The sequence below is a fragment of the Dipodomys ordii genome, unplaced genomic scaffold, assembly GCF_000151885.1.
Source record: "Dipodomys ordii isolate 6190 unplaced genomic scaffold, Dord_2.0 Scaffold1, whole genome shotgun sequence".
In the NCBI taxonomy this organism is placed as follows: Eukaryota; Metazoa; Chordata; class Mammalia; order Rodentia; family Heteromyidae; genus Dipodomys; species Dipodomys ordii.
In genome coordinates, this window is record NW_012267217.1 from 30,742,827 (window position 1) to 30,761,280 (window position 18,454).

At 42.6% G+C, this 18,454-nt stretch overlaps 1 protein-coding gene across 1 annotated transcript in view; it reads left to right on the plus strand.

Moving 5' to 3' along the window:
- The first annotated feature begins 13,794 nt into the window (after positions 1-13,794).
- Tnfrsf19 (tumor necrosis factor receptor superfamily, member 19) overlaps positions 13,795-18,454 on the plus strand; it is a 51,294-nt gene continuing 46,634 nt past the window's right edge. Inside the window, exons 1-2 of the mRNA XM_013013137.1 lie at positions 13,795-13,863; positions 14,932-15,042. Coding sequence (XP_012868591.1) covers positions 13,795-13,863; positions 14,932-15,042 — 180 coding nt within the window. The remainder of the gene's footprint in view (positions 13,864-14,931; positions 15,043-18,454) is intronic.

Here is an 18,454-nt window from a genome sequence, read left to right on the forward strand (position 1 = left end):
GAGTTTTGTTATTCCCCTTTCCCTCCCCAGATTAGACAAATGTACATACAAGATGCAGGGCACCAAATCAAGTACAGTGACAGCAGGGGATATACCATAGGGGGAAGGACATACCAAGGAAACAAAATCATTTACAACAACAACAACAAAGACAGATCTCTGTGTCCATGTTTTGGGGTTCATTTCACTCAGCATCATCTTATATGGTCATATGTGCATAGTTTTTGTGCTTTTCAGCTCATCTTCACAGGTATTCTTGACGGAAGGCTGAATTATTATTATGAACTTTGAAAGAGAAGAATGGCAACTCAGAATTAAGGGGAAACGGTGAGAGTCAAAGCTTTTGAGGTGGTCCTGAAATAGGAGACAGGAGTAAGAGAGGTGAGCCGAAAGGAAGCTTCTAGAACCAAAGAATAGGGTACATATGATGTGAGGCAAGCAGACTAGCTTGGGCAAAAGATAAAGCATGGTGTCTAAAGGAGAGAAAGATAAGGCTGAAAGTGAGGCTGGAGACCCAATGTGGAAATCTTTGAATGAGAATCCAAGGAATATGGTAGCCATTCTTCCCAAGGGAGACCTTCCTGGAAATCTGATTACCAAACAGTGGCAACCAGGAAAGGAAGGTGACGGATAGAGGGCTGTGGCAAGGTTCTTGGGCAGGGCAGGAGGGAACCTGTACTGTGCTGGAAGGGTGGCTATCAAGAGGAAAAGAAGAGGGCTGGGAAGGTGGCTCAGTGGCAGTGCTTGCCTTGCAGGCATGAGGCCCTGGGTACGATTCCTCAGCACCACATAAGCAGAAAAGAGCTGGAAGTGTGGCTCAAGTGGTAGAGTGCTAGCCTTGAGCTGAAGAGCTGAGGGACAGCGCCCAGGACCAGAGTTCAGGCCCCATATCCGACAAAAAAAAAAAAAGATGAAAAGAAGAAAGTGAATGCCTGAGAACTTGCACAGGAAGAGGCAATAATTGCACTTATTAAGGATGAACTGGCCAGGCACCAGCAGCCAGCAGCTCATGTCTGTAACCCTAGGTACTCAGGAAGGAGACTGAGATCTGAGGATCACTCTTTGAAGGCAGCCCAGGCAGGAAACTTGATGAGACTTTTCTTTAAAAACAAAAACAAAAAAACTACCAAAAAGCCCAAAGTGGAGTTGTGGCTTTAGTGATTGGTGCTAGCCTTGAGTAAAAAGCAGCTCAGAGACAGTGCCCAGCCCCTCCCCCATAAAAAGGACAAACTGGGTACTACGTGTATTAGGCTCTGTGATATCAAGAACTAAGAAGTCTTCAGAGAAGCCAGGTACAGTTGGTTGGGCTCACACCTGTAATCTTAGCTACTCAGGAGGCTGAGATCTGAAGATTAAGGTTCAGAACTCACCTGGGCAGGAAAGTCCATGAGACTCTTATCTCCAACCAGCAAAAGTCCAGAGTACAGGAATGACACAAATGGCAGAGCAACCAGCCTTGAGTGAAAAAGCTAAGGGACAGTACCCAGACCCTGAGTTCAAGCCCTAGGACCAGCACACACAAAAAAGAAGTCTAGAATTTCAAGGTCTAGTTGGGAAAAGAAACAGAAGAATCAGTTAGGCCTCATGTGGGATGAGCAAGTTTGTTATGCACACTGTGTCAGGAGTATTACATCCTGGATAGATAGGACAGAGGAAGGTACTTTTTGTGTGTGTGTGCCAGTACTAGGGCTTACATTTAAAACCTGGGAGCTGTTCTTTAGCTTATTTCACTCAAGGCTGTTGCTTTACTACTTGAACCACAGCTCCACTTTCAGCATTTTGATGAATAACAAATTAAAGCCTCACAGAGTTTCCTGCCCTGTCTGGTTTAAAACTATGATCCTCATGTCTCAGCCTCCTGGAGAGACAGGATTATAGATATAATCCCACACCGCCTAGCAAGATACTCTATCCTTGAGAGCCAAAAAACATCTTTCATATCATTGGTAAATCATTACTGTCATGAGTCAGATTCTGAATGTGTTAGATTTCAAATATACAACTTGGTGATGCTTAGGAATAATTATATTGTGGAGGATTTCTTCATCACTCCTGAGAACAAGCAGTACATTGAGTTGGGGGGGGGTAATTAAGGACTACAACTTATTCATCCATTCCTTTGGTAACTCACCAAGTGTTTATTGAGGGACTATAATGGACTGGAATTTAGGAAAAGCAGCTCAGGCCTACTAAAAGAGAAGTGTAGTGAATTAGGAAGGCAAAACCAGTCCATGAGAAATGCCCATATCTTTTGTGATCAGTTCCACTAGCATCTTTTGTGATCAGTTCTGCTAGCATTTTGGGTGTGAACAATTCTTATCTGTTTACCTACTCACTGAACAGACAGAACAACTGCTTACATTTCTACTGTTGAAAATGGATATACACCCATATATGTATGTATATGTACACACACATATATGTATGCATATATACACATGTGTATATATGTATGCATGTACGCATACACATATGTATACACATGTGTATATATGCAAACATGCACACTTACACAATATATACATCTATACATAGACATACATAAATATGCGTATGCATAAATATATACATACACATCTGTGCATACACATACATACATATTACATTCATGGTTCTTTCATCCCCTTTAACAAAATGACATTGTTAGCTCAGCTTCACAAAGACACAAACAGAAGCTCAGAAATATAAATAATCTAGCCAGCTATTGATCATGCCTATAAATCCTATCTGCTCAGGAGGCTGAGATCTGAGAACTGAGATCACAGTTCAAAGCCAGACCAGGCAGCCTAGGCAGGAAGTCTGTTTCTCTCTAATTAACAAACAGCTGTAAATGGACCTGTGGCTCAAGTGGTAGAGCTCCAGTTTTGAATGCAAAAGACGGGTGATTTTTGGTGGAGGGCCTAAGTCCAAGCCCCAGTACCAACACACACACACACACACACACACACATTAATAACTGGACATCGCCCAGTAAAAGTGAAGCCATACCCTGTTGCCTACTTTCTCCTGCCGGGCACAGAGGCAACCCTCACAACTGGACTGAGCTGGTCTTGGACATATTAAGAGGTGGACATCTCACTGCCTGGCAAGAGGATGCACCTCTGCTCATCACTAGTGACTATCTAGTGAGCAGGCCCTGGAAGAGTACCTGTTGGAAAGTATGCAGTGGTGGGATGTCACCACCAGTCAGCAGGGTATCATGACCTGGATTGTCCCAAGCTGAGATGCAAAGAAAGACTCCCTGCTCCCCTAATTCAACCTTCCTTCTTGGGGGAAGGGGGAGTCTTGGCTTTCCCATCCCCAATACACCTCCAACCCACATTTATTCAGCCCAGAGCTGTACCCACAGCCCCTAACCAGCAGAGCTTTTGGCGCCAGCGAGGGGGCGTGGCTGGAGAAGGATGTGGCTGGTTGGCAGGAGGGACTCCTAGAGGGTAGAGCCGCCCCTGGGCGTGGCTTGGACTGGGGGTGGGGAGCGGCTGGAGAGGGACATGGCTGATTGGTAGGGGAGACTCCTAGAGGAGTGGCACCGCCCCTGGGGGGCGTGGCTTAGTCTGAGGGCGTGGCGAGGAGGGGCGCAGGGTGGGGCGGCCGCGGTTGCCCGGCTACTTGCAGAGCGGGAGCCCGCTGCGCTGGAGGTGTTCAGCGTGCACACACTGGCAGGAGCTGCATCCTGCGTCCCAATCCCTGTGCCCTGAACCCCGATCCGCGCATCACGGATGCTCCAACTCCAGCCGGAGCCTGCAGGGCCGGTCAGAGAGATATGGACTAGTTGATTAAGAAGGTAGGTGCCCCTCTCCTTCCGGCGGATCCTGAGGGGTAGGTGGGACACTCCCCCCAAAAGAGGCGGCAGATGCCTAACAGAGGGAGAGCGCTCAGATTGGGGCTGCACACGTGCAGGGGAGGAACAGGGGGTCAAGGGACCCCGGGACACCGGGGGGTGTCAGCCAGGGGCAGCAGGGAAGGGGACATTGGACATACAGAGTTCTGACCCTAGTGGCTGAAGGGACCAGAGTGTGGATTCTTCTCTCCCCCCGCCCCCCAATCTTGCTGGAAGAAGGATTTGACAATGCATACTCTTATCCAGGGATCTTGTAAATGGGAAATCTGCGTGTCAGGCAAACATCTGTGAATATCTAAATATAAGTATAGAAATATCTGCATCATACCTGCTTACCATGGTAGGGAAGCATTCCCCTCCTTCACCAGTGCCCCAAATTGACATACCCTGAAATACTGGTCTTTGGAGCATGCATGCATCTGCAGGCCCCACTGCAGCATTGAAGCCCAGAGGGTAAAAAAATAACGATGAGAGTTATCTGTAAGAATCATACTCCAACCATGCAGAAAGAAAAGACAGAAATGCCCACAGTATTTGCTAGAGCATTACTAAATAGAGCCTGCAATAACAATAATTTTTTGTTTATTGTAAGTAGTTGAACAAAAGGGTCTCAATTGTTGTTCTGTGACCATACTGGGGCTTGAACTCAGGGTTTAGGCACTATCCCTTACTTTTTCCACTCAAGGCTGGTGCTCTACCACTTGAGCAACATCTCAACCAGCTTTTGCTGGTTAATTTGCTGGAAATAAGAGTCTTCCCTACCCCACCTATCTAAACTGTGATCGTCAGATCTCAGCCTCCTGAATAGCTAGGATTTACAGGCATGAGCCACCAGCACCTGCTTAACAAATAACTTGTTGTTGTTGTTGTTTTCGGTCGGTCAAGGGACTTAAACTCTGGGCCTGAGCGCTGTCCCTCAGCTCTTCAGCTCAAGGCCAGCGTTCTACCTCTTGAGCCACAGTGCCACTTCCAGTTTTTTTTTTTGCCGGTTGTGGGGGCCTGAACTCTGGGCCTGGGTGCTGTCCCTTGGCTCTTCAGCTCAAGGCTAGCCCTCTACCACTTGAGCCATAGTGCCACTTCCGGCTTTTTCTGCTTATGTGGTGCTGAGGAATCGAACCCAGGGCCTCAGGCATGCAAGGCAAGCGCTCTACCACTGAGCCACCTTCCCAGCCCCCACTTCCAGTTTTCTGAGTGGTTTATTGGAGATAAGAGTTTTACTGACTTTCCTGCCCAGGATGGCTTTGAACCAAGATCCTCAGATCTCAGCCTCCTGAGTAGCTAGGATTACAGGTGTGAGCCACCGGCATCCAGCACAAATCAGTTTTTAGTACAGTGCATCTTACAATAACTTTAGAGAAAAAGAATTTTAGTTAATATATTCTTGGAGATCAACTTTGGCAGAAACAAAATCCTGTGATCTCTTTTGATGGTGGTTAAAAAAAATCATCAGGATTACCTACATCACTGTAAAAAAAAAGTCCCTCTTGTACCAGCATTTTGTTTGCAAACAAAATAAGCATTCTCACTATTCCTTTAAGTAAAACACTTAACTCCATGTATTTATAAAGGTGAAGTTTTTTATTCCAATGACAGGCTGTTTGACTACAATACAATTTCTTTATATAAACAGGAAGCAGATATTGTTCAACAAGACTTATGTAAACAGAATTTACTCCAGTGTTGTTATTTCATGACTAAATACTTAAATGCAAAAAGGAGGATTATATTGCCTTAGCTCCGGATTTATTTCAAATATTTTCTGAGGAAGAATTTCTCCTTAGGCATTTTTGCCATTGATGCTTTCGTGTAGTTTTAAAATACATCTTTTACTTCAAGCACTTGTTACTGAATTTAAAGATATGTACCTAGCCAGGTTCCTGTAATACTAGTTACACAGGAAGCTGAGATCTAAGGATTGAGATTCAAAGTCAGCTTTGGTAGAAGAATCCTTGAGGTTCTTATCTCCAATTAAGCAGCAGAAAGCTGGAAGTAGAGCTATGAGAGAAGTGGTAAGAACATCAACTTCAAGGATAAAAAAGGAACAGCACCCAGGCCCTGAGTTCAAACTCCAGAACTGGCACAACTCACCCCCCCCCCTTCAAAAGTCATGCACCCAGAGAGGTAAGAAGTCCTAATGTGGAAGGCCATTTCTGACATATTCGTAGATACGGATAACTTTAAAAAGCTCTTTTGTATATCTATTAAGTTGTCCTGAAAATAACATAAAATGTAGGAATGCGCTGTGAAAGCAAATGATTTGGCCTCACTACCTTCAGTGTAAGTCCTTTACTTTTTAATCAATGAAAACGTCTTCTTTTGTCTACGTTATTTTTTTTTCCATGTTGCCTCAATATATTCTGGGACAACTGTGAAAGTTGTTTGTTTCCTTGAGCTAATAGTGGAGTCCAAGCTAGAGTCTGAACTTGAGAATTAAGGACACATGAAGGTTCTAGAGCACTAGCAAGTAGAATGTAAAGAACAGCTCCTGTTAGCACAGTTGAATAAAGGTCATTGGTATTATTTAGCTAGCAATAAAAGGTTTTTGGTTTTGATTTTATTTTGTTTTTGTTTCAACACTGGGGCTTGAACTCACATGCTTCCATCGCTTTTTCATTCAAAGTTGGTGTTCTACTACTGAAGCCACACATCTACTTCCAGCTTTTGCAGTTAATTGGAGATCACAGTCTCGAGGACTTTTCTGCCAGGGCTGGTTTAGAAGATCAGTTCTCAGATCTCAACTTCTGGAGTAGCTAGGATTACAGGCATGAGCCATCAGGGCCTAATAAGAGGTTTCTAACAAGACAGAAGCTTAATTTGGATGACTAATGAATAAAATGATTCTGAGGTTTATTGCATACATGTATTTTAGAATGGAAAATCCAGTCAAGCAATGTTGCATACTCTCCTTGATATATTAATGTTATTGGAATTTAGAGCATATTGGAACTCAGGAAGAATATTGTATTCTCATTTTTCATTTATTTACAATTCTGAAGCCACACTTAGTTTAGCTCATTCTCTCTGGACTAATTTTGCCCTTGGAAATTACCAGTACAGGCCATGTGCCAGTGGCTCATGCCTGTAAGCCTAGGTACAGGAGGTTAGGATCTGAGGATCATGGTTTAAAGCAGCTCAGGTAGGAAAGTCCATGAGACTCTTACCTTCAATCTTGAATAGGAGCTATGGCTCAAGTAATAGAGCACCAGCCTTGAGAGGTAAAAGCTAAGGGACAGTGCCCAGGCCCTGTGTTCAAACCCCAGGGCTGATCTGAAAAACCAGTGATCAGTATGTCAATGAAAAGTTCTGCGCTGCCAGGCATTGGTGGCTCATGCCAGCAATCTTAGCTACTTTTGAGGCTAAGATCTGAGGATAGCTGCTCAAAGCCAGCCCAGGCAGGAAAGTCCGTGAGACTCTTAACTCCAATTAACCACCAAAAAGCCTGAAGGGGTAGAGTGCTAACCTTGAGCAAAAAAGCTCAGGGACAGCACCAGCCTAAAGCTCATGCCCCAGGACCTGCACCAAGGAGGAAAAGCAAAAAACAAAAAACAATAAGGAAACTGTGCCTCTTTAATGCCATCAACGCCTAAGTCCTATTAAAGCTGATTAATCGAAGTTAAAGTGAAGCACTTAAATTTCTGGAAATGGCCAACATGTTTTACTGATATTCACTTCAGGTTGAATAAGAACCATCACGTTGACTAAAGGTACACTCCAAATAAATGAATGCTCAGCTGCTTAGGGGAGCAGAGGGCCGCCGAGCAGTTGGGTGTCTTTGTTTCCCGGCAGCTGGCTGTGGAATGATCCTAGACTGTAAAGAAAACTTGAAGCTAAAGAGAAACAAGCCCCGTGGTGACTGCAGAATTTCTTTCCATGACTTCCTTCCTTCCTTTCTTTTTTTAAATGTGTGTGTGTGTGTTATACGGGGGCTTAAACACAGGACCTGAGCACTGTCCCTTAACTTTTTCACTTGAGTCACAGCTCTGCTTCCAGCTTGTTGAGAGTTCAATGGAGGTGAGTCTCACAGACTCCTCTGCCTGGGATGGCTACACACCTTGATTCTCAGAACTCAGCCTCTTGAGTAGCAAGAATTATAGGCCTAAGCCACTGGCACCCAGCCTATTCCTCATCCTTTATCTGATGAAAGTGTTTGCATTGAAATGTAAGGGGTTGGAGGCATGGTTCACTTGGTAGAGCACTAGCCAATGAATGAAAGCATACTGAGTTCAAATCTAGGTCGAAAAAAAAAGAAAGAAAAGTAAGATTCTTAAACAAAATTGCATTCTATTCTAGTTTATTCACACATCATAAACCTTTTTTTTTTTTTTTGTCGGTCGTGGGGCTTGAACTCTGGGCCTGGGCGCTGTCCTCAGCTCTTCAGCTCAAGGCGAGGGTTCTACCACTTGAGCTACAGTGCCACTTCCGGTTTTCTGGTGGTTTATTGGAGAGAGGAGTCTCACGGTCTCTCCTGCCCAGGCTGGCTTTGAACCGCGATCCTCAGATCTCAGCCTCCTGAGTAGCTAGGATTACAGGCATGAGCCACCAGCGCCCAACTATCATAAACCTTTTAAACTAAAGTTTTGACAACCTGGGCTTCAAGAGAACAGCCAGCAAGTAGCAGTTCTATGAGACGGAGGAGCTTGTAAGAGGAGGTTTTAGGCACTCTGCGGTTGGTTTGAATGGGTCTAAACATGAGGAGATTTTAAAAGAATGAGCCTGCTTATTCTGACGAAACTCCAAAGGATATAAAAAGTCACTTTGGACTCTATCCACACTTTCTTCTAAAATTAAAACTTATACAACTGTGGTTTTTTTTTTTTTAAATGTTACTTTCTTAAATTTTTTTTTCCAGATCTAGTACTTGAACTCAAAACAGGATGGTGTTCTATCACCGGCACCAGGCCCTCAGCCCCTTTATATTTTGTTTTTATTTCTTCTGCCACTACTGAGTCTTGAACTCAGGGCCTGGACATTGTCCTCTAGCTTCAAAACTTATTGTTATTATAAAAGTGAAGTACAGAGAGGTTACAGTTACATAAATCAGGTACTGAGTATGTTTCTTTTGGAAAATGTCATTCCTACCCTTGCTCTTTCCCAGTTTTTCCCTCCCATCCCAACAACAAGTTGTGTAGTTCATTTTCTACATAGCGTCCAGTGAATACCATTGCTGCATTTGTTCACTCTTTGTCCCTCCATTTCTGTGTCTCCCCTCCCACTCACAAAGACATATAAACGGACACATAGAACAAAAAGAAAGGAAAACATACAGCAAAAAAGAAAAAAAAGGAATCTCTTGTTTTTGTTTCCTGGAGTTCATTGTGATAAATATTATTTTGTGTGATTAGATGCACATAGGCATTGTGCCTTTCTGTTCTTCCTCTAAGAAATTCCTCCTTTAGTCTCACTGTGTGTGAATGCCTAGAGACCTATGTAATTTATGCCCGTTAGCTTTTTCACTCAAGGCTAGCCCTCTACCTCGTGAACCTTCAGGTTTTTTGCTGATTAATTCGTTTTAAGAATCTTGTCAGATTTTTCTGCTCAGACTGGCTTCAAAGCATGATCCTCATATCTCAGCCTCCTGAGTAGCTAGGATTACAGGTGTGAGCCACCAGCACCCGGCTCTATCAATTACATTTGAAACTCCATTGAATTACATTTGGTCTCCACCACTTCCTATATTTGTAGACTTTCACCTTTAGTTTCCTTCCTTCCTCCTTTCTTTTCTTCCTCCCTCCCTTCCTTTTTTCCTTCCTTCCTTCCTTCCTTCTCTCTGTTGCTTGCTTGTTTTCTTTCTTTCTTTCTTATCTTTTCTTCCTTTCTTTCTTCTCTCTTTTTGTGCTGGTCCTAGGGCTTGAACTCAGGACCTGGGCCTGAGCTTTTTCATCCAAGGCTATCACTCTACCACTTGAGCCGCAGCTCCACTTCTGGCTTTTTGGTGTTTAATCGAAGATACTAGTCTCACAGATTTTCCTGTCCTGGCTGGCTTTGAACAGTGATCATCAGATCTCAGCCTCCTGAGTAACTAGGATTACAGAAATGAGCCACCAGCACCCGATGAAAGTGTTTGATAAAGGCATGGACACAATTCAGCTTTGGAAGTACTTAGTTCAAACTTTGGACCAAGTTTTAGTCTTCTAGCACTGGCCATAGGCTTCATTGTTCTGAAGGTCTTTCAAGCACAGCCATATATACATTGGATCTCTGGATTCTCAGTCATAGAATTACATGGTCAATAGTTGCTCATATTCTCAGTAGTTGTCAGAAATAGTTTCTATCAGCGGCCCTCCATGACGCTTTATACCTGCTCAGCTCCTCCCTCCTCACTGCGGTGTTGAGAGCTGGTATAGGCTCTCTGCCCCTGTAGAAGTGAAATTCTCAGTGGTGCCATGGTTAAGTGGTGTTCTCAGCAAATGGCAACACCAATAGCAGCAACTGTCACCATTAAGATTTGTTCTGTCCTTGGGCCGGGGTGGCCCAGAGGTAGAGTGCTTGTCTAAGTTATGTGGGGTTCTGGGTTCCATCCCCAGAATCCCACCCCCACATCCAAAAAAATTATTTTGTTCTAGTCACGGTGCTTTCCTAATTAATCCTAACTACATAATATTCATTTTTGTTGTTCTTGTTTTATTTTTGTTTTTGTGCCCGTCTTAGGGCTTGAACTCAGGGTCTGGGCACTGTCTTTAAAGGCTTTTTTAATCAAGGCTGACATTCTGCCACTTGAATTCTGGCTGTTCGGTAGTTAATTAAAGTTAAGAATCTCTTGGATTTATCTGCTCAGGCTGGCTTTGAATCATGATCCTCAGATTTCAGCCTTCTGAGGAGCTAGGATTACAATTATGAGCCACTTGTACCAGTTCAATTTTTATCTCTATTTATTTTATACCAATGCATGAAAACCATGCATCATGGGACATGCTAAGAAATGTCTCCTTTTTTTGGTCATTTTTTCCCCTAGTAATTAGGTAGTGTTCAAATTTATTTTTCACATTTATTGTTTGATTGTGATATGTATTAACTTAAGTTACTAAGCTCTTTTTTTTTCCACTTATGGGGTTAAATGCTTTGGCATTACAGGTTGATAAATCTAAATCCAAAATCTGGAATGCTTCAAAATTCTGAACCTCTCTGAGCTCCCAGATTATATCAGACATGGAAAATCCCACACCGTGAAACTTTCTTTCATGCACAAAATTAGTAAAAACACAGTATAAAATTACCTTCAGGCTATGCATAAAAGTAATATACACAAAACATCAAATGGATTTCATACTGAGGTTTGGGGTTCATGCCCAAGATACCTTATTAGGTCTATGCAAATATTTTGAACTGCAAAACCAAATCTGAAGTGCTTCTTGTACCAAGCATTTGAGATAAGGGAGTCTCAGCTTGTAAGGATTTTTTCCATGTGAATTCTATACAAATCATATGTTTCTAACTTACAGACATTCACACCTTCTTTATATTTTTTTCAAAATTTAAGACCATGTCAAGAAGGAGGGATGGAGGCATACATACTAGGGGATAGAATTTTCTCCTGGGCTTCATTCTGTTGTCTATGGGAGGAATAGATGGATGGTTAAATAGTTACTGGCTGATTTGTTTGAGAGTTACCAGGTGAGAAAGAGCAAAGAAAGCTTGAACTCACTCAAAATGAGCCAGTTTTTCAACATTCATGGTATGATAAATGTCAACGTTGTCTTTTGACCCTCCAGGCGGCTGAAGTGGCCACTTTTGCTTCTCTGGCCTGTCTGAGGCTCGGCCCTATGAAGCCCCAGATTCAACAATAATTGTTGTCTTCCAGAATAATCTTTGGAAGATTTCACTTTAAAAGTAACCATGCCACTAGGTGCAGTGGCTCATGCTTATAATCCTAGCTACTCAGGCAGCTGAGATTTGAGGATCAAGGTTTGAAGTCAGCCCAGGGCAGACAGATCTATGATTTTTTATCTCCAAGTAACCAGCAAAAAGCTGGAAGTGGAAGTGTAGCTCCCGTGGTTGAATGCCAGCCTTGAGCAGAAATACTAAGGGACAGTGCTCAGGCCCTGAGTTCAAGCCACAGGACTGACACATAAACCAAGTACCAAGCATTTTTCTCTCTATTTCTCTACATGTTAGACAGGTCCACCAGATAAAGCCTCATTAAAAAAAAACAATAAAAACCTCTTCTCTTGGTCATATGTGTACTTGTAAAAATAAACAAGAGATCAGTGATCTGCATTCCTCTATCATTCTTGATGACAAGTGAAAGACTACGTTTATATTTTGCTGAAATGTTGAAGCAGGACCCTCCACTGCTCACTTGTTAGTGACTTTTTGGTGTTTTCAAACAAATGCTTAGCCAAGCACCTGGTGGCTCATGCTTATAATCCTAGGTGCTCAGAAGGCTAAGATCTGAGGATTGTGGTTTGAAACTAGCCTAGGCAGGAATGTCTGTGAGACTCTAATCTCCAATTGACCACCAAAAAACCCCCCAAAACAGCCAGAAGCGGAGTTGTGGTTCAAGTGGAAGAGCTCTAGCCTTGAGCAAAAAAACCAGGCCCTAGGACCTGCACCAATCCCCCCCCCCCCACCACATACACACACACAAGTATGCTTATTTTTCTGCTAATGAATAATTGACCCTATGTTACTTTGAGGCCAAGTTCACAAATGCCAAACCTTAGCTGTCTACTTCTGAATGAAGAGGAAGCTCTAGTCTCCAAGCATAGATTTGTTTACTTTTGGGGGGCAATTTCTGGGACTTGACCTCAAGGCTATGAGCTCTCACTTGGCTTTTTCACTAAAGCCTGGGGCTCTACCACCTTTGGCAAGCCTAATTTGTTTTCTTTTTGTGCCAGTTCTGGGACTTGAACTCAGGGTCTAGGTGCCGCCTCTGTGTGAGGTTTTGTTTTGTTTTACAAGACTAGTACCATACCGCTTGAGTCACAGCTCCACTTCTGGCTTTTTGATGGTTATATGGAGAGAGTCTCATAGACTTTGCTGCCTGGGCTGACTGAATTGTGATCCTCAGATCTCAGCTTCCTGAGGAGCTAGGATTACAGGCACGAGCCACCATCACCTGCCTGGTAAGCCTAATATTTTGACTGAACATCTCACAGAGTGCTTCAGGGTAAATATGACATAGTAGACCTAACACAGGAATCCGAAAGCGGGCTGACTGTGTGCATCCAGCTCTGCCTCTTATGAGCTGGGTAATCTGGGCATGTTTCTTGGCCCTCTTGGATTTCTTGGCGTCACTTTACCCATCTCTAAAATGGAGACAGTGGTATATTATATTGACCTAAATGAGTGGCAAGGATTTAGCGAATCAGCATGCTACAAACAGTACATAGCTCAGAGTGGTTTTCGGTTGATTTAGTACTTTTCAAATTGCTATTTCTTGATTATCTTGCCTGATCCTATAAATGGGAAATTTCTAGGTCATTGTTAGGTGGGAGTCTTTTCTGGCTGAAGACCAGACACTGTAAAGACTGGGGTAGAAAATCAAGGCTGGCATTCCCTGGGAATTCAGAGACAGCAGAAGATATAAGGTATACTTGAGCAGAATATCAGTTCTCACTTGAAATTTTTAAGATTACATATTGTCTATGGTAGCTTCTTAAAAAAGGCCCCCTTTCCAACATAAATAATATTTAATATCTTGTGTATATATAGAAAATTGTAAACAGAACTGATCAGCAAGTGGTTCATGCCTAACTCTTAACTCCAATTAATCATTCAAAATCTGGAAATGGTGCTCTGGCTCAAAGTGTAGAGTGCCAGCCTTGAACAAGAAAGCTAAGGGACAAAATTCAGGACCTGAATTCAAGTTCCAGTACTGGCACACACATACACAGACAATGATAGACATTCTATAGTAAATTCATTTCATGGTCATTGAAGTTTTGAAATGAACCATCTCTTCCTTCTTACTTTGATTTAGAACTCCTCAGGGACAAACATACCTGACAAGCACCATGGCTATCCAAGTATTCCAAGGATATCAGAAAGCATTCTTCTCCATTGTGCTTTTGCTAGATTGTCTGGTAAGTAAATGTGTCTTTTCTTTCATAAGGGGATGGTGAAAGAATTCATGTAAATATATCTAGACTTTTTTCTCTTAATGAATTTTTTAATGTTCTCATTTTTTCCCCTACCATGGCTCTGAACTGCAATCCTCAGATCTCAGCCTCCTGAGTAGCTAGGATTACAGGCGTGAGCCACCAGCGCCTGGCTTACGACTCTTTTCTTTTGATGATCCTACATTATGTTTTATTTCTTTCAAATTGCACTCGATCAACTATGCATTTAATTAATAAGTAAGAGAGTTCTGCTGAGCCATAGGGTGGGTACCAAGGGTTGCCACTTATTTTATTTAAGCTGAAGTGATGTCATATTACTTATAATGTTAAGATAATAACACTATCTTAAGTTCTTAAGGCATACATCTTATCACAACACATACTAGGTGCTAAGTTCTAGCTCATGAATTCTAATTCATATCTGAATTCCCAGCTTATCGGAGGCTGAGATTTAAGGATTATGGTTCCAAATCAGCCCAGGCAGAAAAGTCTGTGAGACTTTTATCTCCAATTAACCAGCAAAAAGCTAGAAGTAGATTTCTGTGGCCCAAGTGGTAGAGCATTAGCCTTGAGCAAAAACCTTAAAAAAAAAAAGAATACTAGGTTCTAACTTCAAGCCCCACTACTGTAAAGAAAAGAGAGAGGAAAAGGGGGTGGAGGGAGGGAGGAGGAAAAGGGAGAAGGAAGGCTGAGGGGAGAGAGAGCAAGAGAGAGAGAGAGAGATTATTGGAATTTTTGCCCCAAAGAATTTTTTTAGCCTTAAACCCACCTTGAATTCTTCCTCTCAGCTGCCCAATAGATTCTAAAACTCTTTGAAGAAAAGGTAATATCCTCACAAATCTTCCTATTGAACGTGAAAATGGTTTGTAGGGAATGACTTCTCATTATTATAAGCATGACGCAGAATTTCTGAGGATTTTGAGCTTTCATTTGGGAAAACAAAATTATCCTCAGCAGCGCTGCTCAGGCATTCCTGGTTCTACTGGCACCAGCTTGAAGATAACATTTTTGTTCAACCATTTTTTTTTCTAGTCCTGCAAAGTGCTCGGTGAAACCGGAGACTGTAGACAGCAGGAATTCAAGGACCGGTCTGGAAACTGTGTCCTCTGCAGACAGTGTGGGCCAGGCATGGAGCTGTCTAAGGTACACATTGATTTCATGGGAAAGCTGCAGAGCGGTGTCAGTAAAAATGTGTTCTTTTTTTTTAAACTAAAATTCTTTTAGTTAATTATTACTAAAGTTTTGGATACGACAATGGAATTCCTGATTCATGATGTCACTCTGGCCAAATATTTGTATAATTCCCTTTTCAAAACTTCTGATTCATATACCTTCTTGAAATCAATAGGTTCTATCAGCCAAAAATTCAACAAGATAGTCTTGGTGGCATATTTCAATGTTTATTAGAGTGTATTTGGGCTAATTTAAAAGAATCAATGCTATTGAAAGTTTAACATAAAACATTGATCACAGAATATGCTTATGTTACCTTTTTATTAAAATTAAGCCAAGAACTGAGCACTAGTGGCGTATGCCTATGACCCTAGTTACTCAAGATACTGAGATCTGAGGATTTTGGTTCAAAGCCAGCCAGGCAGGAAGGAAAGTCTGTGAGACTCTTATCTTCACTTAATTGCTAAAAAGCCAGAAGCAGAGATGTGGCTCAAGTGGTAGAGTGCCAGCTGTTAGCAGAAAAAGCTAAGGGACAGTGCCAAGTCCTGAGCTCAAGCCTCAGTACCAGTACACAAAAAAAAAGAAAAATTAAAAAAATCTTAAAGGAGCAGAAAAATTTGATTGATTGATAGACACTCTCTAATGTCAAGTCCTATTAAAAAAAAACCCTACAGTAATCAAGACAGTATATAGCAAAACAATAGACAACTAGTTGCTGGCAGAGAACAGACAAGTAGGCCCACATAAATAAAGCTAATGGATCTTTGATAAAGGAGCAAACATAATATAATGAGGGAAAGGATGGTATTTCCAACAAATAGTACTGAATGACCTAGATACCCACATTCCAATAACTGAATCTAGACAAAAGCACTTTATACCAAGCCAAGTGCCGGTGGCTCCTAGCTACTCAGGAGACTGAGATCTGATGATTGAAGTTTGAAGCCAACCTAGGTAGGAAAGTCCTAAGACTTATCTGCAATGAACCACCAAAACCTGGAAGTGGAGCTGTGGTTCAAGAGGTAGAGCACTAGCCTTGACCAAAAGAAGTTCAGGGACAGCTTCCAGGCCCTGAGTTCAAGTTCCAGGACTAACATATACACCCTCACCCACACACTCACACACACACACACAACAACAACAACAACAAAACCTAAAGCTTGGAAGCACTTTGGGCACTCAGGCTTCCTTACACTTCCATCTGTGGATTTGTTACTCTTAATTGTTATTTTTCCTTAGAAGGCATTCAATTCTGTTTCTCTCCAGGTGTCTAAGCATAGTTGGGAGGCAGGAAGGTCCATTCACTGGAAGGCGCTATGACAGTAATCTGGAGGTGCCCCTGACTTACAGCTAGTTTCTAGATAGTCCGAAATGAACCGAGTCCTGTTCCTCCAATAAATACTGTTCCTCCAGTAAATACAGCTGCTCCTTTACATTGATGCCTCACCCTTCCTTTGCCACTTTATCTAAAGATCACTTACTCGAATCTTTCATGAAATGTAAATACTATGGATTTATGACTGCTATGGGTTTATGTTTCTTTCCTTCCTTCCTCTTTCCCTCCTTCCTTCCCTCCCTCCTTCCCTCTCTCCCTTCCCCTTCTTCCTCTCTTTCTTCCTTCTTTCTTCCTTCCTTCTTTCCCTCCTTCCTTCCTCTCTCTGTCTCTGTTTCTCTCTCTGTCTTTCTCTCTCATTCTGTTTGATAGTTGAGTGCTCTACCACTTGGCAATACCCCCAGCCCTTTTGCTTATTACTGTGTTCAGAGAAAGTCTCCTATTTTAGTCTCACCAAGGGCATCCTCCTCCCTCTACCTCCCAAATGTAGCTGGGATTTACAGGCATGCGGTGCATAGCCAGCCCCTCCTATTTTTTTCTCTTTTTTGAGATGAGGGTCTCACTATGAAAGGCTGACTGGCTTGAAACTGGCTATATGTGGCTCAGATTGGCCTCCAACTTTCATTTCTCCTGCCTCAGCCCCCCAAGTGCTGGGATTATAGTTGTATGTCACTATGCCTAGCTAAATGAAAGTGATCTCTCCATATAACAAAAATGAGTTGCCTCTTACATTGCGTTTTGTTATTCCATACTCTAATATAACTATGTATTATATGTATAATGAGACCAAGATAGGTGGCAATGATTAATTCTGTTGTGATGAGCCAAGTATTACCTCTGTGCCATTGATATATTATGTAATAGGATTCTCTCACCTCACCTCTTAAAGAAAGGTAATTACTTGCATTTTTTAAAATTTATTTTTGTCCAGTACTAGGACTTGAACTCAGGGCCTCATACTCTCTCCTTTTCCACACACAGCTGTCATTCTACCACTTGAGCCACAGCTCCACTTCTGCCTTTTTTGGTGGTTAATTGGAGAGTCTCATATATTTTCCTACCTAGGTTGCCTTTAAATTGTGATCTTCAGCTCTCAGCTTCCTGAACAGCTAGGATTACAGGCGTGAGCATCAGTGCCCAGCTGATTACGCCTAACTTTTCGACGGGGGGCATAGTTAGCTAATTTGTCATTTGTCCTTTGTAAGTAGCTGTGCTGGGGATCGTGGGTAATGATCCTTCTTAGGTTTTGTTTCAGTTTGGGTTTAGGTTTAGGTGCTGGGGATGGGACACAGGCCCTGGCATAAGTGAGGCAAGTGGTCTGCCACAGAGCCTCACCTACCCTTTGTCTCATTCGAATACTGCTCTAGTGTCTTGCTACGCAGGAGCTCTGTCTGTGATGATGATATATCATTTCTGCAACCCAATATGGGAGCCTCTGGCCACTGCAGTTACTGAATGCTTGAAATGTCTTTAGCCACTGGCAATGAGAAACTGGGTATTTCATATCATTTCAGTCAATTACACTTAAATGTAATGAGGTCCTGGCTGTTGAGCTCCACAGTTCCAGAATGACAAACTTCTTCTAGAAATCTTGGCATAGGCTGAGTGCTGGTGGCTCACACCTGTAATCATAGCAATTCAGCAGGCTAAGATCTGAGGATCGTGGTTCCAAGTCAGTTAGGGAAAACAAATCAGAGAGAGTCGTATCTCCAATGAGCCAGAAGTCAGAAGTGGAGGTGAGGCCCAAGTGGTAGAGGTACAGCTTTGAGGAAAAGACGAAACAAGAGCCTGAGATCCTGAGTCCAAGTCCATGAAAGAGAGACTAGAGACAGAGACACAGAGAAGCAGAGAGCTAGATACAGAGAAAAGAGAAAGAGAGAAGAGAGAAATAAAAAAGAAAGAGGGAGCTGGGAAGGTGGCTCAGTGGTAGAGCGCTTGCCTTGCATGCCTGAGGCCCTGGGTTCGATTCCTCAGCACCATATAAGCAAAAAGAAAAAAGCCGGAAGTGGCGCTGTGGCTCAAGTGGGAGAGTGCTAGCCTTGAGCTGAA